Source organism: Anser brachyrhynchus (genome assembly GCF_964034855.1).
Source record: "Anser brachyrhynchus genome assembly, chromosome: 20".
NCBI classification, from domain to species: domain Eukaryota; kingdom Metazoa; phylum Chordata; class Aves; order Anseriformes; family Anatidae; genus Anser; species Anser brachyrhynchus.
The window spans coordinates 3,465,418-3,487,088 of record NC_137713.1 but is presented as its reverse complement, the minus strand read 5'-3'; the positions used below and the strand labels follow the sequence as shown (position 1 = coordinate 3,487,088).

Below are 21,671 nucleotides of genomic sequence, written 5' to 3'. Positions count from 1 at the left end.
ATCAAAACCAGAAGATAGTGTATAAATGAGTGGAAGATGGTTATACTTAAACCAGAATTTTGTATGGGTTGTGGGAATACTGAAATGCTGAAGTACAAGAGTGTAGATAGTCATGTAAACATAGGACACTGAAAAAAGATTCCTTTGTGTTTTTAATACGTGAACCTCAACGTTAATGAGCATCGACAATTAAAATGACTGTTTTCTACTGAAATAAACTTCAGCTTTGATGTGCTTGTAATATTTCTGAAAGCATGTTATTTTAGAATGTTGGGAAGCATACATGCCTAATACCAAAGAAACTGTATTATATTAGGACTGTAAAATACTGGGGAGGAAAAAATCTGTTGGCTTAATGGAAGCTTGTTTTGCTTTTCAGGTTTGTTCTGGAACAGTACAATGCACTCTCCTGGCTAACCTGTGATCCTGCAACCCAGGACAGACGGTCATGTCTCCCAATTCATTTTGTGGTGCTGAATCAGTTGTATAACTTTATCATGAATATGCTGTGATCTTCATCTGAATTTTGCAAGACAAAAATGAGGAAAAGGGATATTTCACTGCAGGACTAAGTTAAAATTCTTCTCAGTGCAAGTTGTTTGTGGTGGGGTATGAATCTTGTTACTTCCAGCAAATATTGTTTTGACTTGTGAGAGGGGTACCTATTTACCCTGCTGTCTTTGAGTCACTGACTATGGGGGACGCTTTAGAATGATGATCAGAAAGTGTATTATAACATTTTTAGTAGCAGAATTAACCATTTTCCCCAGTCACAGTATTTGTGAAGAGTAATGAGCCATAGTACCCAGTCATGGTTAATGAATATTAAAAGCATGGAGATGAGAAGAAACACGAGGAACAATAAGTTTCAACCTATGGCTTCAGAACATCAAGATGTTCTTGTATTGGATTATAGTACCTAGTATTCAAAAATGCCTGCATCTCTTATTTATTGTAAGTTTTTAAATGTATAAATTGTCTTATATTTCTTAACCTCTTTTATAAAAATTTTCCTAGAAGGTTTATACTGCCTTCTTGCTTTAAAGCAATTGGTCTAAAATATATGTAATCGTCTTAATTAAAAGTTGCAGTAGGTTGCTTTTAGAGTATTATTTTTTTGTAAGGGGGTGGGGTGGGGACAGTAAATTTGTATTGTCTTGATGTACAGTTTAATGGGGATAGAGGGGTTAATGTCCATACCATTGTGTGTGGGGGATTTACAGCTAAGCTGTAGTTGCAGAGTACATGTACAGTAATGAAGTTCACTGTGTTTATATAAATTGAAAAGGTACCGGGTCTTACAGCATTTTATATCACACCTTTACAGAGTAACAATGGCAATATATAAGTGATATTGTAGGTGGTTTAACTTGTAGTGAGAATAAAATGAATAAACTCTTCAATTGAAGTTTGTGTTATGGTTCAGGGCTGTGGCTAGATTCTCAGATCTATTTCCAGTGTACAAGTTTTATTATTACAAGAATATCTATTGTGCATTGTTGTTACCTAGATATTCTTGGCACTGTGGTGGCTGCATTAGTTTCTTTCACTTGTGATAAAACACCAAATTTGAAGCAGAACACACAGAAAAATCTTTTTACCCAAAGTCTTCTGTAAGGCTGAAATTTAGCCCAGCTCTAGCCATTTTACAAATGCAAAAATAGTCAATCTTGACTTTAAGATTGGTGTGTGTTTAACTAAAATGTGGTGTATATAGATTCTCAGTGAATTCTGGTATTCAGATTTTATTCCACTAGTAAAAAAAATAAATAAAAAATCACACAAAAAAACTAAACAAAGAAAAAAGGAAAAAAAAAAAACAAAAACAACCAAACACAAACCCCTGAACACGTTCATGTATCTTTGGCACTGTGGTGAAGGTACCAGGTATCAGTGTATATGGCCTTCCCCGTAACCCCTTTTCAGACTGGGGCATGTGCCAAGGAGGCTTAGCCCTCTCTAAGGAAGGGACTGACAAATCACAAGGCTTTGGTAAACCTCTCCTCCTGTTTAGTCACCATTTTTTCCTCAGCAGCTTCCTTCCTTTCTCCTAGCACATGCCAAATGTCTGATGCTGCTCTAAAATAGCCCCTACGGGTGCTGAAGAGCAACTGCATATGCTTTTCCTTGGTTCCTCATCTTCTGACTGCCAGATTTAAAAACTTAACTCCTGCAGTGCTCGTGTGAGCCTGTTAGAATAACCCGTGTCCTGGGTCTTAACACTGACCATCTAGCTGGTTTCAGCCTTTTAAAGGAGCAAGTTTTAAGATCCATTCATGCACCCACTGTTAATCCTCTACAAGGAAGAAATCACTTGCATTTACAAAACGTACTGTGTTAATGAAAATTATGGTTTTGTAAATGCAAAATACCTGCCTGAGAATTTTTCTTATGAACAGTCTCCTTGAATCTTGTATATACGATATTAGCAACCTTTTTGTTTTTGTATAAAGAAGTTGTACAATTGGTGATGAAAGTTTTCAGTCATTTCTTCAAAATAACATGAGTGCAATCAGCAGTGAGCATATTTTGATAAATAGAGTTAATAACTGGGTCTGACCATTACTTTAGCCTCATAATGATAATGCACCGTAGATTAAGCAGCACATTTTTTGTCTTACTGAAGGTGTTTTTTTCCTCATTTGGCTGAGATTTTTGAAGTGGAAAAGTGCTCCTAAAACTGGAATTTTCAGAGCATATGTCCTAGATTTTTTTTTTTTTTAAGTTCTGTTGCTTAAGTGGCCATTTTTAACCCTGGCTCAGTTAGCCAAGTTCCAAGGGCTGGGTTTTGGTGTGGCTTTTTTTTGTGTTCACAAAGGTAAGTGAATCAGCTGCCTGAACGTTGATATAACTGTATTCTGTTATCTGGACCACAGCCTTCCCTGTGAAACTCTCCAACTGTGAAAGCTGTCAGTTTCCCATGTGCGGTCACCCCGTCCCCTTCCCTCTTATCTCTTCCCCTGCAGTTAAAGTAAATTATAAGTAAATTAAAATATTGCAACCACTAAAAAATATTAGGAGGGCCATTTCTGCAGTGATAGTTACAGCCGGCAATGTGCGTATCAAAATTGCCAGCACCATGGAACCAACTACTACATTGGGTATGCATTTTTGTTAGTTACTTTCATTTAACTGTTTTAAGTGCACCTAGTTGCTGGTTTATAAGTAAAATTGCCACAAGCCAATAACTTGGGTGTTTTAGCAAGTACGGTCTTAAAGATTTGAAAGCTACATCTCTGGCTTCTCAAAGTGGTCTTGCAAGAAAATGTTGTTCCTGGCAGTGCTCTGTCAAGTAGCTGTGGAACTTTAACTCCTTTTTGTCTGTCCACAAAGTTATTTTTTTTGTTGTTTTCCAATTAAAAATATGTTTTTTAATGTGGCTATATTGTACTTAAGCCATTTAGTCACCTTTGGATTGCTATTACTTGAATTAGATTTCTGAGAGCACTGTGCTAGAGCAGCAGACCACCACTTGTACTTGCAAACAACCCTTACATTTTAAAGTAGCTCTAACACTTAGATCTTTCTAACATTTCCTGAAATAATTAAAAATGAATTTATATTTAAATCCTCAGCTATGTTCTTACTTAGCTGTCAGTATGGCGCAGATTATTGTATTTCTATATTTACCTCCAATGGTAATTTTAACTTCATGTGTCTATGAAGACTAGCAGATGTCTTTAATCAAGCACTATTTGTTAATACTGTAATATCAAAATATTATGTTGCATTATTTTAAAGCTTTCAGAAAGAGTAAAATGTTTTTAAAATGCTATTGCACCATATAATTTGCTGCACAACAGTATGGCACAGCATATCAGTCTGTTTTAATAGTAATGCTGCATAAACAATGTTTCGATCTGGGTTTCTTTTGAGAGTTTTTCTCAATTAGGTGACATGTCTGACATTACTGTCTCAACAACCTCCAACTGGGAAGGTGTTTTTTTTTTTTTAACTAATTAAAGGACCCAGGACTATGCTTCATACTTTTTTTAATTACTGTTATCGTTGTCGTTATTGTTTGTGGGTGTACTTTCCATTTTCAGTGGCATAGAGCTAAATTTACAGTAGAACTGGATTTGGGACCTGCCACACTCCTCAGGGTCACGGTTTCAGGCCGTTGTGCTCCAGCGTTGAGGTTTTTCGGAGCGAACTGGACGTGAGGGCCGGGCGCCAACCTGGGAGCCATGTCACCTTCACTGCCCCCCTCACAACACCCGGGGCGCGCCAAGGGGAGGGTTGTCTTCTATTTTTATTTTTTTTTTATTTTTTTTTTAATTTACGTTCTCTCACAGCTGTGACATTTAATGGTCCAAGCCGTCGTATTTATCATGACAAAATAAAAGTGACTAAGGAACAAACACTATTGCTGCCGAATGCCATAAACACTGAGTTGTACAAATTGTGATTGAGGAAATGAGAAGAAAAAAAAAAAGGTTTATACTTTTTAAAAAAAAAAATCAAAAAAAAAATCCAATGGAATAAATTATTCATGAAGCCTTGATTGCGGTGTCTCCTTATTTCCTCTCGGGGAGAAGGGAGGGAGAGGAAGGGGCGGGCCGGGGCCTCCCGCCCGCCGCCGCCGCCGCCTCTCCCCTCAGGGCCGTGACGCGATTGCTTCGCGCCGCTGGCAGCGCCCGGCTGAGGGGACCCGGGGCTGGCCGCCGCCATGGCCGAGTGCTCGGGGCTGCAGTTCGTCAGCCCCTACGCCTTCGAGGCCATGCAGAAGGTGGACGTGGTGCGCTTGGCCGCCCTGAGCGACCCCGAGCTGCGGCTGCTGCTGCCCTGCCTGGTGCGCATGGCCCTCTGCGCCCCCGCGGACCAGAGCCAGAGCTGGGCGCAGGACAAAAAGCTCATCCTGCGGCTCCTCTCGGGCGTCGAGGCGGTCAACTCCATCGTGGCCCTGCTCTCCGTCGACTTTCACGCCTTGGAGCAGGACGCCAGCAAAGAGCAGCAGCTCCGGTAACTCCCCGGGCGGCTGCCGGAGGCCTCCCTGCGGTTTCTCCAGCGGCTTTATTCGGTTTATTCGGTGCTGCTGGGGGTGGGAGGCAGCCGGTACGTGCTGAGGGGCGGAGGAGCTGCCTCGGCCCTTGGCTGGGCTGTGGGGGGCACAGACCCTTGGCATTCTGCTGGTATTTTCTGAATACACCACGTTAATCCACCTAAATAGGTTGGCTAACGCTCTACAGGTACCACAGTCCAACCTTTAGCGTGATAGAAGAAATTCCTGTGGAATTACTGTCGTCTTTGACCTGAAAAGCTGTCAGCGTGTACAAAAAACGTGGTAACTGTTGTGTTTTAATCGTCTGGTAGGCACAAGCTAGGAGGAGGCAGTGGAGAAAGCATCTTGGTGTCGCAGCTGCAGCATGGCCTGACGCTGGAGTTTGAGCACAGCGATTCGCCTCGCCGGCTCCGGCTCGTACTTAGCGAATTACTGGCAATTATGAATAAGGTATATTTCTTCATTTCTGGATAGTTGTGAATTTTATATTAGCAAGACAAAGAACCAGAAGGCTGTGCTCTCAATAAGTTAACGTACTGCCCCGTTACATTACCACTGCCACTGCTGTTGTGAGTACTCCAGATCTTACCTGCTGCACCAAGGTTTACAGTTTCCATTTTATCGAACAGTGGCTTGTGATTAAACTCCTTGTGAACCCAATGTCCTAGAGGAAGTCTTTCTTCCTCAGAACAAATAAGGGTAATCTTTTCTAATGTAATATTTGCTTGGTGTATCTTATAACATGCTTTACTCAAATATAACGTGATTTTGTGATGCATCAGTGCAGAAACTACATTTGAAAATGAAATTGTGTTCTTACTCTTATTGCAGTATAATGTTAGCTACCATATTTCTCTTATTTTTTTCTTCTATATTTTATTTTCTTCTATATTTTATTTTCCTTGTGTGAACTTAACATGTTTTTAGAATTCTCAGGTGTTTTTCTTCTAGAAAGAAACAATAATAGTACTTGTATTGAAGTACTTCTGCTAGTAAATATTTATTATTCTAAATGTATTCTTGACAATTCTGTGTTTCTAATTACACGTTTTTAGCAATCTTAATACATTAAATCTGTTGAATTTGAAACAAGGAAAGTCTGATCAGACAAATTGTTTCATAAAACTTGTTCAGTGATGATGAATAATGTCTTGTAGGTGTCAGAATCAAATGGAGAATTTTTTCTCAAATCTTCAGAGCTCTTTGAGAGTCCTGTCTATCTGGAAGAGGCAGCAGATGTTCTCTGTATTTTGCAAGCAGGTATATGTATATATAAAAACTACAAATATAGTTAGTTGTTTTACTGTTGTATTACTTTTGACTTCATAACCATCATAATTTCTTATAAACTTAAAAAAATATAAAACTTTTTGAGCTGTTGTGACAGATTTAAGGTTAATCTCTGCTGTATAGCTTTTTGAAAGAGAAATAAACCACAGGTAGTTTTTTTCATTCATTGATTTGAGATGTTACTTAAATGCATATTAAATGCAAGTTTTTATTTGTTTCATAGTGAAACTCTGTAACTTTTAAAACTTTTTATCCAGAGCTGCCATCACTGTTGCCCATAGTTGATGTAGCTGAAGCTTTGTTGCATGTTAAAAATGGAGCCTGGTTCCTCTGCCTCCTGGTGGCCAATGTTCCTGATAGCTTTAACGAGGGTGAGTTAGTTTCTTCTTGTCCAGCTTACAAATAAAGATTTGAAATAGTTTCTAGCAGTAAAGTTCATTCTAGGCTAAACCATATATTGTGAATATTTGAACTGATGAGTGCTTAGCTTATGAAATGTAATTGAATGCGTTTATACTTACAGACGCTGATAGGCCTCCCCTTCTCATCACGTTCACTCCCCTTTTTGCAGCCTAACTGTAGACTCACTGTGTGCATGTTGCAGCTTCTCCTCTGTAGGTCACCTTTCTAAAGGCTGACTCAGGCAGTGAATGACAGGGATGATGAACCTGGTCTATCTTTGCTAATAGTACCTGTCCGTCAGATTGAGCTGTATTATGATGTGAAAAATTTGTATTGACATTGCCCTTTTCATATCCTGTACCCTGCAGTAAGATTTCAGTCTCTAAGGCTGCCAGATGCACAGGTTATGTTAGATAGAGTATAAGTAATAATTGGATAACGTGTAAATCTGTAAAGATCCTGTAATTTCTCAGAGGAGAAAGACTATTTACTTGTTTGTCCTACTCAGTGTTAATAACCAGTTCTTGGAGTAGCCCTGCTAATAAATCATAGTGAGACGAACAAAATGGTTTGGCTTTGCGTTTATGGATATGTGACTTTCTGTTGGAAGGGTCAGATTTACTAACACCTCCCGTTGGATATTTAGTCTGTAGAGGCTTGATTAAGAATGGTGAACGGCAGGATGAGGAAAGTGTTGGAGGCCGTCGTAGAACAGAAGCGCTCCGTCACCTGTGTAAAATGAACCCTTCCCAAGCTCTGAGGGTCCGAGGCATGGTGGTAAGCCTGTAACTCACCTGTCATGAGACATGATTCATATGTGTCATCCTTATTGGAATGGTAAAAAGATAATTGAGCCTGGACATTTTATCTAGGTAGAAGAGTGCCATCTACCAGGTCTTGGTGTAGCTTTGACCCTGGATCACACCAAAAATGAATCTTCAGATGATGGAGTGAGTGACCTGGTGTGTTTTGTGAGTGGTTTGCTACTTGGAACAAATGCAAAGGTTCGAACTTGGTTTGGAACATTTATCCGAAATGGCCAACAGGTAAGACAATCATGTCTTGCATGTTCCCCTGGTGAAAATTTTATTTAAAAAAAAAAAACACAAAACACTCCTTCCCAGTCTCTTCTTTTTTTCTTGAATTCATCATTATGGAGGCTCTTCTATAATGTAGTGTCTGATAAGATGGATTTTATATTGTTGTTCTCTTCTTTTAACCTCTCACACAGAGAAAAAGAGATAATATCAGTTCTGTGCTTTGGCAAATGAGGAGGCAGCTGCTCCTGGAGCTCATGGGAATCCTTCCCACGGTTCGCAGCACACACATTGTTGAAGAAGCAGATGTTGATATGGAGCCAAATGTGTCTGTGTATTCGGGACTGAAGGAAGAGCATGTCGTGAAAGCCAGCGCATTGTTACGTCTCTATTGCGCTTTGATGGGAATAGCTGGGCTGAAGTAATGAATGTTTTAATGCTCTGTGTTTTTACTCACTATCAATTTTTTTTTAACCTAAAATAATATTAATGCATGAAATGAGTTCCTCTGTTTAATGCTGCAAAATCAGCGTTACAGATTTCATTAAAATAAGTCTAGGCCTAAGGGTGTAGAACAGCTGAATAGTCTAGCAACGTACTTTATATGAACTTTGAATTTCTTTTTCTCTAGTTTTACGTTTTAGAGAGCGCTAATGTAGCATCTTCATACAACATTAGTTTTGGTTCAAAGTGTGTTGTACCAATAGGCATGCTAATGTCCTGGGGAAGTTTTCTCACTGTTGTTATCTCTTAGCAGAGATTTTTATTGGGATTCTCAAGTTCAAAGAGAAGTGCCAGTTAATCTTGATATTCATATATTGATAGTAACTTGATAAACAGATTAAATAACAGAGAAAACTTAATCTTTAACCATTGTGATGAGGTTGGAAATGGCTGTTAAATGATCAGTGTTCTCTCCCCTCCTTCAGACCAACTGATGAAGAAGCTGAGCAGCTCCTGCAGCTGATGACCAGCCGGCCTCCTGCAACTCCAGCTGGTGTTCGCTTTGTTTCTCTTTCCTTTTGTATGCTTCTGGCCTTCTCCACTCTTGTCAGGTACCTCAATAAAGGAGGAGTTTGGTAAAGATATTACTGTTTTAACACAATTAAGGCAATGACCTTCAGAGATGCACAGTTTTTCCTCTCCTAATTCTTTATACTAAGAAGGGATTTATCTCACACTGCTATAAGTGTCTGAAACTGCTCTGCTCACCCACTTGCTGGTAGCCAGTCTTTTGAGGCGAGTATTGGCAGTAGCTTAGTTTGGAGTGGTTTTTGAAGGCTAAAGTAGGCCTCACCAGTTACTTTTCCATTGAACATGTTTATAGCTAAATTCTTTAGGGACCTTATTCAAAAAAGTAGCAACGTAGTTATTTAATGGATGTAGCTTTTTGCTGTGTGCTTTCAAGACAGGAAATTGCCTGACAGCTGGACTCTTGCCCAGACTTCGAAGTTCATGCTAAGTATCAGTGCTTATCAGCTGTTGATGCGAAGTAGACAGTGACAGAAAGTATCCTGGTATAAGATTCCTCAAATAATGTGTTGGTTTTTTTTTTCCTGTTAGTAATTGTTAGTTAAACTAACTGTAATTCCTGGGAAATGGATCTTTTATGTAATTTCTTTGTGCAGTACACCAGAACAGGAGCAACTCATGGTAATGTGGCTTAGTTGGATGATAAAGGAAGAAGCTTACTTTGAAAGGTGAGAGCAGGCTTCGTTTGTTTTTAGTGATTCCAGTATTCTCACATTTACTTATGTCTTGTTGGGAATTAACTCTTCCTCTTTGTTATCGTAGCATTTCTGGTGTGTCTGCTTCCTTTGGAGAGATGCTTCTCTTGGTAGCCATGTATTTCCACAGTAATCAGCTCAGTGCTATCATTGATTTGGTCTGCTCCACTTTGGGAATGAAAGTAAGTCTTTCTAAAGTATTTACTTTAATTTTAATAAAAAACTTTGGTTTTGCTAAAGTACCTGAGTAAACGTATACGCAAGAAATGAGTAACTAACTAACTTAAATTAGTTAATTTCATTACTCAGTTTAGATATGTGAATCTTTTCCTCGTACCACAATGAAGACAAATTTTAAAAAGTTAACAGTTAATAAAATAAATTTACAGAACTTAAAAGAAAGTTAGAACTTAAAATTGGAAGTAGTTTTGTTTGTTTGTTTGTTTCAGATTGTTATAAAGCCCAGCTCTCTGAGCAGAATGAAGACAATCTTCACGCAGGAGATTTTCACCGAACAGGTATTTGAAGTCTAAGCCTTTATTTTTTTTCCTTTGCTTTGTCATTTTTTTCTTTCTTTTTTTTTCTTCTTTAATCACTTTGGTTTGACCTACAAGAAGTTGCACCCTCCTTATAATGAAGAACTTTGGCCTTTTCATTTTGTACAGTGATCTAATTATGTGTTTTGAACATTAGGCTGTTTTTAAATAATGGGAAAGCAAAAGAGAAAAATAGTCCAGAATTGTTTATAAATGTAGTATGCCTGTTACAGTTTTGCATATACTGTATTAAACTACATAAAAGTGTTCTTCAGCTACCAAACAACCAAAAATAAATAAATGCCTGAAAGGATGCAGCTGTGCAGCTTTGTCACGTTGTGCTTATGCATTGTGATATAGTGATATATAGTTTTTTGTGGTATTTTTCTTGGTAATTATAACTTTCTTTTAGGTTGTCACAGCCCATGCAGTTCGTGTGCCGGTTACAGGCAATCTCAGTGCCAACATTATTGGTTTTTTACCTATTCACTGCATTTACCAGCTTTTAAGAAGCCGGTCATTCACCAAGCACAAAGTATCCATTAAGGTATGCCATTCATTTTATTTCTGTTCTCTGTTTTGGATGTTGACTAGGCTTTGCAAGCTTCATTTTTTGGTAGAATTGCCTGAGAAGTTACAACATGAACAGAATTATTCATGAATCTTACAGCCTATTACCATGTGATTTAAGATGGGACAACATATTAAGTTAGGATACCTAGTTATAGCTCTGTAATCCAGGAGTCTGAAGTTAGTTACGTTACATATAATTAGAAGGTTATCCCTGTCAATTTTCTGTGCTTAGTAAAATCATGGTCTGAGCAATGTTTTCAGCCAGGACACAAGCTTTATTGGTAGATCTTCGTAGAGCAGAGAAAGCTCTTTCGGGATATGCAGTTTGTGACTCCATTCAACTCAGAACAGGTATTATACTTTCCAAAGTCAAAACCTCATTCAAATACATTTGTTTGTAACTAGTTAAAGCGGAAGGTACTTGCAAACAAAAGAATTACCTGTCAGCTTTGAAACTAAACATAGTGGCGTGTTTTTTTTCTAGGACTGGATCTATCGGCAGCTCTGTGAAACCACCACTCCACTCCATCCTCAGCTGCTTCCTCTTATTGATGTCTACATTAACTCTATTCTTACTCCTGCATCAAAATCCAACCCAGAAGCCACAAATCAGCCTGTCACGGAACAGGAGATACTGAATGTTTTCCAGGGACTCACTGGGGTAAATGATTTGTTTGTTTCTTTCATGTAGTTTCATGTCAAGGTACGTGTGGTTCAGTATATTGTAGATATGCTTGTTTCAGATTCTGTAAGTTGTCTAATTTTTTGTCTTTAGTCCTTATATACTCGTTGCCCTGCATTGATGGTCATGTGTTTATAAGTGAGTCTTGTTAGTGCTACCTAGATTTCTCGGAGAATTGATATTTGTCCCCCTTTTACCCTTTTCTTTGGGAAGTAATCAACTCACACTATTAAAAATGCAAATTAGAACACTTCTTAAAAATCACAGGTTCTTCCTAACAGGAAAATGAATTGGAAAGAGGAGTTGTTTATCTTGGATATGTATAATTTTTGTACTGATTTGGCCTTCTTAGATCAAAAATACTATGTAATTGAAGCACTCTAGCTGTTTTTGGAAGAAACATCTTCTTTTTGATGGAAGTGTGGGTAGCTTGAATGCATGTTGAATGAGTAGTAAACATTAACTTGTGCTGGAATCCTGGGAATTCCAAGACATCAAAAATACCTTTTATGTTTGAAACTCATTTAAAAAAAGAAAAAAAAAATCTGCAACTTTCAGCTTGGACCTCCTATGGCTTGATATTTTTATACAAGGTTTATTGCTTTATCCTTCTTCATATTTGCAGGTAAATACAAATTTTTGTTCTCAGGAATCAGAAATACAACATGACCTTTTTTATGTGGTTTTCTATACAGGGAGAAAATACTCGTCTTACTCAGCGTTACAGCATCACAACGCAATTGCTTGTCCTCTACTATGTCCTGTCGTACGAAGAAGCACTTCTGGCAAACACAAAGACACTCGGTATATGTGAATGCATCTCTGAAAAATAGCAATTTAAAAATTTGATGCAACTAGAGGAATTCTTACAATAACCAAAATTTATGTTGCTGTCAGATTGAAGCACAGTATGAAAAGCTTAGATTCTTGTAGTAAATGCAGCACTGCCACAGAAATTAAACAGATAAACTTTCTGCTAAAACTCCATAATTGAGTAATTGATTTTCCAGATTGAAAAAGATCCAAGCTAGCCAAAAAAAAAATTATATTTATATAAATGTATTTCTATATTTTAATAAATTTTTTTTGACCATGTGATAAATATTACCAACAAATAACTAAGACTTCTTAATCACTTTAGATATTCATTTGTTCATGTGTCAGCAAACTAAGCACATCTCTTTAGGCTGGCAATTTTATAATTTTATAGTTGGCAAGGCTGAATGATCCCTTTTTACCCTTAAAATTTGGGCTTTTAAAAGAATATTGTGTATGTTACTGACTGAGTTTCATTTCAATGAAAACATAGTACTTATATCTAGTGGTTGCTTTTTTAATGTTGAATAAAAACAGTGCAGATTTGAATATGATCTCAAAATCTGTTGGACTTGATCAAAAATAGTGTGAAGATGTTGTGAAAAATCTAAACGACAGGGAAATCTTTAAATGGAAATGTTCACAGAAATTGTTTCCTAAAGGGCTTAGCTTAATGCTTTACCAGGAATGAGGTGTGCTATTAGGGGTTTTCTCTATTTTAATTGAATAATATAGGGGCTAATGTCTTACATTTAACTTACTGATTTAGTCAGGGAAATATATATTTTTTCACACTGTAACTGTTATGTGTGGGTTTTTTCCCATTCCCTTATAGCTGCCATGCAAAGAAAACCCAAGTCGTACTCTTCAGCGTTAATGGATCAGATTCCAATCAAGTACCTCATCCGGCAGGCCCAAGGACTGCAGCAGGAACTGGGAGGTATATCTGTGCATCAAAGTCTAACCTCCATGAAGAAAGAAAGCTAAGCTTGTTTCCAGCTCTTCTGCTGTTGGTTGTTTCATAGTGTGCTTGCCTTTTTGTTTCTTTTAAACTGCGTCAATAGTAACTAGTGAAATTACAGATAAATGTAAAGAGTAACAGTGAAAGTTTGAGGAGGGTAGTTCTTTCTAGAGTAGTCCTCACCTACCTGGAGTAGTTAGCATGGGAATTACCTGAGAATTTATAATTGTTTCAGGCTAAGTTTAAAAGCTACTGTATTGTCCTCCCACCTTCCCAAGATTGAACTTTTCCTTTCTGTTGGAGGTAGAATTTCAGACTCTAAATGTGCAAGCTCACTGAACATTTTGGCAGTGATTCAGTTAAGATCTGTTGTTGAAATGGTAGCCACAGATGTGTTCAGGTGACTAATGTAGCTGTTTAAATCTAAAGTGTATACTTTCTTAATGCCCTTAAAGGCTTGCATTCTGCACTGTTACGCCTTCTTGCAACTAACTACCCTCACCTCTGCATCGTGGAAGACTGGATCTGTGAGGAACAGATCACAGGCACTGATGCCTTACTGAGGAGGATGCTTCTTACAAACATTGCGAAGAATCATTCTCCTAAACAGCTCCAGGAAGGTAAAAGCTTTGTTTGAAGAAAGCAATTCGCTTTCCAAACTGGTGGAAGGAATGTAGTGGGTTTGGAAGTGCATAGTCATTTAATTTCTTCATGCAAACGCGGTATGATCAAACAAAATATTCTGCTGCAAGCTCGTTAACTTGTGAGTCCTCAGGTCAAGAAGTCAGCAAAAACGTCAGAAGTCCAGTTTTACCATTGTCTTTGTTTTATAGCATTTTCCATGCTGCCTGGAAATCATACCCAGCTGATGCAGATTTTAGAACACTTAACACTTCTCTCAGCTGGTGAATTGATCCCATATGCAGAAGTATTGACATCAAATATGAATTGCTTGCTGAATGCTGGAGTCCCTCGGAGGATTCTTCAGACCGTCAATAAACTTTGGATGGTTCTTAACACTGTGATGCCGAGAAGGTAGGCTCAAAATACTATTTAGTTTGCTGTTGCAAACAGCAACAAACAAATCCTTTTTTTTTTCTTATGGACTATTAAAAATACCTTTAAAATAATCTCATCTTAGGTTGTGGGTTATGACCGTTAATGCTCTGCAGCCTTCAGTAAAAATAGTCCGACAGCAGAAGTACACTCAGAATGATCTGATGATTGATCCTTTGATTGTACTAAGATGTGATCAGAGAGTTCATAGGTAAGCATCTCTGCTAACTTTTTATGCCCTGCAGTACTTACATTGGTACATAGTGAGTGCTGTACATAAAGATGTCTCATAGAAAACTAAAAATGTTCAGTACTTTGAAATATTTTCAAACTAGTCTTACGAGCTTCTAAGATCCATCTTTTGCTGCACCATATTCTTGTATTAAGCTTGTTGGTCTGAGGATTGAGTGAACTGTGCACGCTGTTTGAGCATGTCATATTGTCCAGCTGAGCGTCTTGTAAAACGGCCTTACATGTAGTTCTATTCTGGAAACTCTGAGATTTGCACATAGATCATCCATTTTAGATTTGTGTGTGTGAATTTGTTCTAGACACTGCAGCATGCTTAAAATGGCTGCTGCCACATGGTGGTGGTGGTGGTTGTAACTGTAGCATCCTTCGACTTCACAATTGTCATTTGACATCCTTCATGGGCCTGTAAATACTCTCTTTTTTGGCTAATGGTTTCTGCCAGTGGGTGCTGGATGTATATCGCAGAGGTAGATTTGCTTCATTTTTCAACTAAGTCTTTTAGCAGTACTTAGAAATTACTTCCTGTAGCTGTCAGTGATGACAGAGGAGGATGTGTAAAGCTGCAGAATGACTTTGATATAGAAGAACAAGCTGAGAATTTTAGTAGTAGAAATGATCATAACTGATAGCAGCAGACCAGCTTGTAAAAGTACTTCAGCCTCTAGCTTTTTTCCTTTTTGTATTCTTTTTCACATCTTCTGTCAGTTGTGGTTTATTTTTTCCCTTTTTGCTTTTTTTTTTTTTAGTACCCTTCTGTTCATAATAAATGGCTTGTATCATCTCGATTTGTTCTTCATGTTCTTGTTGGTATGCATCTGCCCCTTTGCCTTTTAGCAATTGAGCTGTTAATCCAATTTTCATTAGGCTTGCTACAACTCTGCTAGACTTCAAGTTTCTGTTGATGACATCTTTAATGCCAACCCGTAGGAGAAATATTTAAATGTATGTCCATTCAGCCCTGGTTACAAATTGAAAATCCTAAGCTTCTAAAACTGTCAGAGAGATTTATAATAGAATGTGGTTTGAAAGCTATCATGTTAGTGTTGTGGAAGCAGTTGTTTAGAGCTTCTCTGCCTTACTTTTTCTCCATCATTCAGATCATTATTTTGGTTTAAATTCACATAGAGCAGAAATTTTTCTAGTTTCCTGTGTTTGTCAGCAGTTATTCTCTGAAGTAGCTCCTTGTTTGTGTACAGTGTGTGCATGCATACGCGTGCATGAGAGAAGAAGGACTGAGTGGCAGGACAGCAGAAAGACTTGTGACCTTTAGTATTTTGCTGTGTTGGAGAAAGCAGCTTTAGTATGGACCAGAGTACAACCAAGTGAATCTTTGTGGAGTTCTTAGTTTGTTTTTACTCTTACTGTCTATTATTCTGTTTACTGAAATGGCTTTATTGTATGTGTTCCTATATTAGGAGCCCTCCTCTGATGGATATAACTTTGCACATGTTGAATGGATATCTTCTTGCTTCAAAAGCTTACCTCAATTCTCACCTAAAAGAAACAGCAGAACAGGACATTAGGCCGTCCCAAAATAATGCAATGGGTCCAGAAGCCCCAGAAGTTACAAGGGAAGAATTAAAAAATGCATTGCTTGCTGCTCAGGTAAGGGGGAGGGATGGATATTAAATGACATGAGGAAAGACAATCACAAAACACAGAAATGGAAAATAAATAAAAAGGTCATCTCTTTTTTTTTTTCTGCATTCAAATTGTTGAATATTTTCTCAGGAATTCCTGAGTAATCCTGTTTCACAGACATTCTCTTCTTACTGTTGTCTGGAAGAATGGCACATCTAGAGTCCCTCTTAGAAGATGATTTTTGAGTTAATGGAGGTTTTATACTTAAATGGGTAGTGTAGTCCCTTCCAAATTCTGTGAATTGCATGGCCGTGAGCATTTTTTCTCTGATCTGGATGCTTTAGGGGACCGTTGGAGATATATTTTGAAACAATACGTGATTCCCTTGAAAAGATTGTTCTCATCTGTGATTATGATAATCTGGTGGATTTAAGCTTTTGTTCAGTTAATTTGTTAATGTTCTCTAGGGTTTATGGTTCTTGAACTGAGTTGTGGTTTTATTTTTTCCTTACAGAAAAACATTCTATATCCAGTAATTCTAGCCATTTGGCAGCCTTTAGTTTCTTAAATTGTCATTACTTTGTATTTCGTTTCTTATTTCTTTTTTTATGTGCGCTCTGTTGCTTATTTTCTTCACAGGACAGCGCTGCTGTGCAGATTCTTCTAGAGATCTGCTTACCGACAGAAGAAGAGAAAACTCAGGGCAGTAATACATACAGTTTGCTGAAGAGCGTTCAAAGTACCTCGGGTCCTAAGAGTCCAGAAGTAGAGGAAGAAGAAGATAGCTTGCTCTGCAATCTTCGAGAGGTCCAGTGTCTGATCTGCTGTCTGCTGCATCAGATGTATATAGCCGACCCCAACATAGTAAAACTAGTTCATTTCCAGGTCTGGTTTGCATTATTTTAGTTCTTTCATGTTTCTTCTGGTTAGGAGAGAGCCACGTGAAGTGGTCAAAGAATGCTGGATGCTATTGTTGTGTTCCTCACAAATTACAAAATCACACTCCTCTTTTTCCCGTCTTCCCAAATTTGTAGTGCCCACATTTCCACCAAATTTCAGTGCTTTTGTTTGGTGTTGTAGCTGAGAGGGGAGCAGCTAAAGTATGCCTGTTCTTCATCATCAAACACATGCATTGTTTGTGCCTTTGCCATTATTTATACTGAAGTAGTTGTCCACTCTAGGCCAAAGAAAACTGGTGTACTCATCTTGTAATTACTTGTTCCACATCTTGTGTGGTTTAATGTTTTTCTGGCCATGTTCTTGAATTAATATACCCATTATTCAAAACTGTAATTTGGCCTCAAATATCAATTTCTTCTTATCTTTCCTTTTTGCTAGGGCACACTTTATCTCTTTAGAGTGGAAGGAGAAAGGATGCCCCTGCCACAGCAGCTGTAGGCCCTCACAAAAAAGAAGGGGGGGGGAGGCTTAGCAAATTTTTTATATAAATATGTTTTTTGGTATGTGTTAAATCGCTCATTGCCAGATGGTAGTCTCTCTAAAAGCAGTTAATTTGCCTTGACCTGGAACTGATTAAGTGACTGGAAAAGTTGTAATAGTGCAGTTGTGAAATAAGCAAGTTGGGGCCTACAGTGGTGTTTGGAACGCAGGGCAAGGACACAAAAGAAAAGAGTCAATGCAGCTTGGTTTAGTTTGGGGAGCAGAGAGGGAATTTATATGCAAATAATAGGTTGAGTCCTGTGGATAAAGAACTGATTCAGACCCTGGGTGTGTCACCCAGCCTACTTCATGTTGCCTTGGGGGTACAGGCCTGTTGCTTGTCTTTCTGAACAAAAGCAAGTTATATTTGTTTTGAAAAAAAAGCATTAATGCAGATCTAATTTAAAACTTTAATTGAAGCAGAGTTTTTTAAACACCTTGGGCATATCTGTTTTCTTTCCTTAATCCCACAGGGTTATCCATGCGAACTTCTGGCACTGACAGTGGCGGGGATTCCATCAATGCACATCTGTCTGGATTTCATACCTGAGCTCATTGCCCAGCCTGAACTTGAAAAACAGGTACTGTGCAGTCATCTCGTTTGGGAGTCACTGTAAGTAGTTAACACCGATGCAGTATTGGTTAGGGGGAGAAAATAAAAGGATCATTTAACAATAAGTCTCGTTCTAACCTGCCCAGTATATTAAGGTAGTATCGGTAGCACTTTCACCTTAGATTAAAAGCCCTGCCACCAAATCTGGGATTGTGACGATTCTGCTGACATGTCTGTGTACACTTGTTTAGGAGATGCTCCTGAATTTCAATATTACTTTCAAGAACATAAAAGCACTTTCAATAACAACTTTTTTGTATATGTTGCCTATGTATCAGTTGGCAGAAGTTTTACCTTCTTAGCTTTTATCTGATACTTTATAGCTAGAGGAACTTGCATAAAGGTTTAGATTTTGAAAACCTTTTTTGGTAAAGATACTCTGCAAAACAGAAGAAGCAGCCTAAAGATCAAAATTTTATTCTTGTGAAAATTTTGACTACCAGGACTTTCTTCCAGAGATTATTACTACTGCTTCTCGAAGCAAGCTTAGCAAAGAGGGAGTCAGGATTTTTTTTTTTTTTTAAATATTCACCTATATTTTTGAAGCCTTCTCATGATGATTGTTAAAAATAATGTCAAATAATTGTTTGATTACTTTCTAGAACAATTTATAGACACTGATTTGGTATGCTGTGACAAGGGAAGATTACATATTTGGTTAGCCCTAGGTAACTGGAATTTTTTGGGCTAAAAGTCAAACCAACTTCCTAGTTGCTCTTAAGTAATCCTCTTGAAATACTAAGTTGCTGTTTGTGAGGAGGCACTCAAGTAAAGTTAAAGCTAGAACACATTGGACACTTAACAGTTTTTACAAAGATTACATTGTAAATTGTGATGTTTTGTTGCTCATTGTTAATGTTGGAACAAATTGTGTCTGTGATGGAGATTCTGAAAGGCTAACAGATAATTGTTTAATGTTAAACATCTGATTTTTTTAGTTTTTTATACGGCAGCATAAAAATTTCACAGTAACTATTTTTAAGATTTCTCTTGCTTTTATTTTCTTACTATAAGGTGGGGAATATTTACTAACTCCTAAATTACATGAAGAGCTTCGGATTGAAACTACAAAACAATTTATAACTTTTTGCTTTTTTTTCTTTTGCCTCTCACCTACTTAACAGATATTTGCTATCCAGTTACTTTCATATTTGTGCATCCAATATGCACTGCCTAAATCTCTCAGTGTGGCTCGTTTAGCTATCAATGTGATGGGAACCCTACTCACAGGTAAGCATTCCAGCAACTCCTAAATGCATTGTTTAGTAAGTTAGATTTGTCTGGGTTGAATAAAATTTTGCCACAATGCCACTGTGTTAATTACGATTGTAAAAGTAACAATTCTTGACTGGATTTTGATAATAGTTGCTTTTTTACTTAACCATTTCCTTTTCCTTTATAGTTCTAACCCAGTCAAAGCGCTATACCTTTTTTATGCCAACCCTGCCTTGTTTGGTGTCATTCTGTCAAGCCTTCCCTCCTTTGTATGAGGATATTATGTCTCTGCTGATACAGATTGGGCAAGTTTGTGCCTCTGATGTTGCTACGCAGACGAGAGACTTTGACCCAATTATTACACGTAAGTAAAGCAGCTTGTATTTCAAAGGTAACGTCATGGTCCTAGGGAGAAAATAATGTTAATGTTTCAAATGTTTCAGCATAGTAAATGCAATATGAAATGTACTACTGTTATTTTGTAAATACAGAAGGGATAGGGTTCAGTGGATTTATTGTGTTGGAGAAGTTAAAAGCTGAAGGGGCTGAAAGCCATTGGAAATGCACAGTCAAATGAGCTGGGTCTTGTACAACTGTTTAAATCTATTGGTTGATTTTTAGCAAGTAATTCTGTCTTTCTGTCTAACACAAATGTTTTACTCATGTGATTCAGTGTTCTCTGATGCTATCTATGCTATGATATTTGTGTTTAAGAGATTAAGAGGGAATACAAAAAGAAACAAGGAGGCAGATATAGGTAAATGGAAAAGACAAGTTGTTGTAGTATCTATAGAAATAATCTGTGCAATTCAACCATCAACCATCACTGTTTCATGTATTGGGTTTAAATTGACAATTTCATAGCATACGTTTATGTTAGGGGTGTAATATAACAGCTGTATTCATTTATTCATTTATGTTTTTTTTTCTTTTTAAGGTCTCCAGCAACTAAAAGAGAAACCAAATGAGGTGTCAGGACTTTGTAAAGATTCACCTTACAAAAGTTGTTCAAGGGATTTTGCAAGTATGGACCCTGATGTTCAGTTATGCCAGTGTGTTGAGAGCACTATCATTGAAATAATTAACATGAGCGTAAGTGGAGTTTAGGAAGAACGCAAACAAGATTATACTGTAGCTAGTCCCATGGCCTATGGTGTCTAAGTTTGGATAGAGCTGCCAAAGTGGATTGAGGAGATGGAGCACGAGAAATTTTTCTTTCACTGGATTCAGTTATGTTATGTCTGAACTTTCTTAAAAGAAGACTTCAAGGAGACTTGTTTTGCTTCCAGTGAAAACTTTTGAGGCTGTTGTGGCGGGTAAATCATTTCCAGTGAAAGTAAGCGTGATCTTTCAGGCTTGCTTGGTTACACACTGTGCAACTCTGTGATACAGCAATGCACCCATAAAAGGTTTCCTGACACCGTGAAGTGAGTACTTAATTTGTTGAGCAAATGACAAAATGATGGTTAAGAAAAATTTGAGATTGGAAAGCTTTACTAAAATTCAAATAAATGACTGTCCCACGACCTTGCAGAGAGAAAAAGATTTAACTTTTTTTTTTCCCCTTTTAAAACCATTGGTCAAAATGTGAATTCACGAGACCAATAACTTTAAAGATCAGACAGCCTTCAGTGGAAGTTTGAAACTGGTCTCAAAGGAATAAAGTGGAAAAGGTATCTTAAGTTGTCGTCAGGATAAGCTTAAACAGAAATTAATGTTGGAGACGACTGTGCCAGAAGCTAATTTCCTGTAGTGAAAGGGATGACAGATTTCAGCCGTACCAAAGCAGTTCCACACAGCTCAGTGACCAAGAAGGCTGAAGAATCCTTTGTGCTTACTGCGTGCAGTTCGTTGTTCCTTCATTTACAACTGCAGCAGTTAGCCTTGACGGATGTTTTGGGGCATTGCAGAAGGGCGTTTATGGTGCAATGTTCCTGAAGCTTACACAAGCTCTTATGTGAGGCAGCACATGCGTCTGCAACAGAGAAAGAAGCTTGTTTGGCTGTTGTGCCAGAATTGAATGTTGTACTTCAACACACTTGGATTGCTAAGCTTGGCAGCCCAGATTTGCTGTTTCTTGAACGACAACATCCAGGATCCTTAATTAAGTAAAATATTTTTCAGTTTAAGCCAGTTTACATTCCAGAAATAACGGTCTGATTCTTTAGTGTGACTTGAGAAAGCCTTGCATATGTCTGCTTCCTGTGATGGACAGCGAATGGGAGAGGCTAGCGCTGGGTGGCCGAGCCTGGTTCCCAGCTGTGTGCCAGGCTCATCGGTGTGCCCCGACCGTGTGCCGGCACCCTCTGGCTCCCAAGGATGGTTTTGTCATCTCGGTGTAATGTATGTAAATAATTTCAACACGTGGTGTTTTTTCCTGTCGTGTAATTTTATATGCTGTATTTGTATTTAAATTTAAAAAAAAAATAAAAAAAGACGATTTGAATCGATTCGTAGGTGTTTATACTTTCCATGTGAAAGGGATCTG

At 38.0% G+C, this 21,671-nt stretch overlaps 2 protein-coding genes across 4 annotated transcripts in view; both read left to right on the top strand.

Annotated features, from left to right (window-relative positions):
• MED13 (mediator complex subunit 13) overlaps nucleotides 1-4,504 on the top strand; it is a 59,222-nt gene extending 54,718 nt beyond the window's left edge. For all 3 annotated transcript variants that reach the window (XM_080562995.1, XM_080562997.1, XM_080562996.1), the window contains one exon: nucleotides 380-4,504. In XM_080562995.1, the coding sequence (XP_080419121.1) occupies nucleotides 380-512 (133 nt within the window). In that variant the 3' untranslated portion in view covers nucleotides 513-4,504. The remainder of the gene's footprint in view (nucleotides 1-379) is intronic.
• Nucleotides 4,505-4,570: 66 nt separating this feature from the next.
• Nucleotides 4,571-21,633, top strand: INTS2 (integrator complex subunit 2). The gene is made up of 24 exons (XM_080563009.1): nucleotides 4,571-4,962; nucleotides 5,314-5,452; nucleotides 6,160-6,262; nucleotides 6,550-6,663; nucleotides 7,341-7,471; nucleotides 7,567-7,740; nucleotides 7,926-8,152; nucleotides 8,661-8,786; nucleotides 9,360-9,431; nucleotides 9,526-9,640; nucleotides 9,908-9,976; nucleotides 10,407-10,541; nucleotides 11,052-11,228; nucleotides 11,945-12,053; nucleotides 12,901-13,005; nucleotides 13,482-13,646; nucleotides 13,860-14,061; nucleotides 14,168-14,293; nucleotides 15,750-15,939; nucleotides 16,555-16,800; nucleotides 17,829-17,936; nucleotides 19,093-19,198; nucleotides 19,371-19,547; nucleotides 20,121-21,633. The coding sequence occupies exons 1-24, from the start codon at nucleotides 4,670-4,672 to the stop codon at nucleotides 20,288-20,290; spliced, it is 3,579 nt and encodes a 1,192-aa protein (XP_080419135.1). The 5' UTR covers nucleotides 4,571-4,669; the 3' UTR covers nucleotides 20,291-21,633.
• The last annotated feature ends 38 nt before the right edge of the window (nucleotides 21,634-21,671 follow it).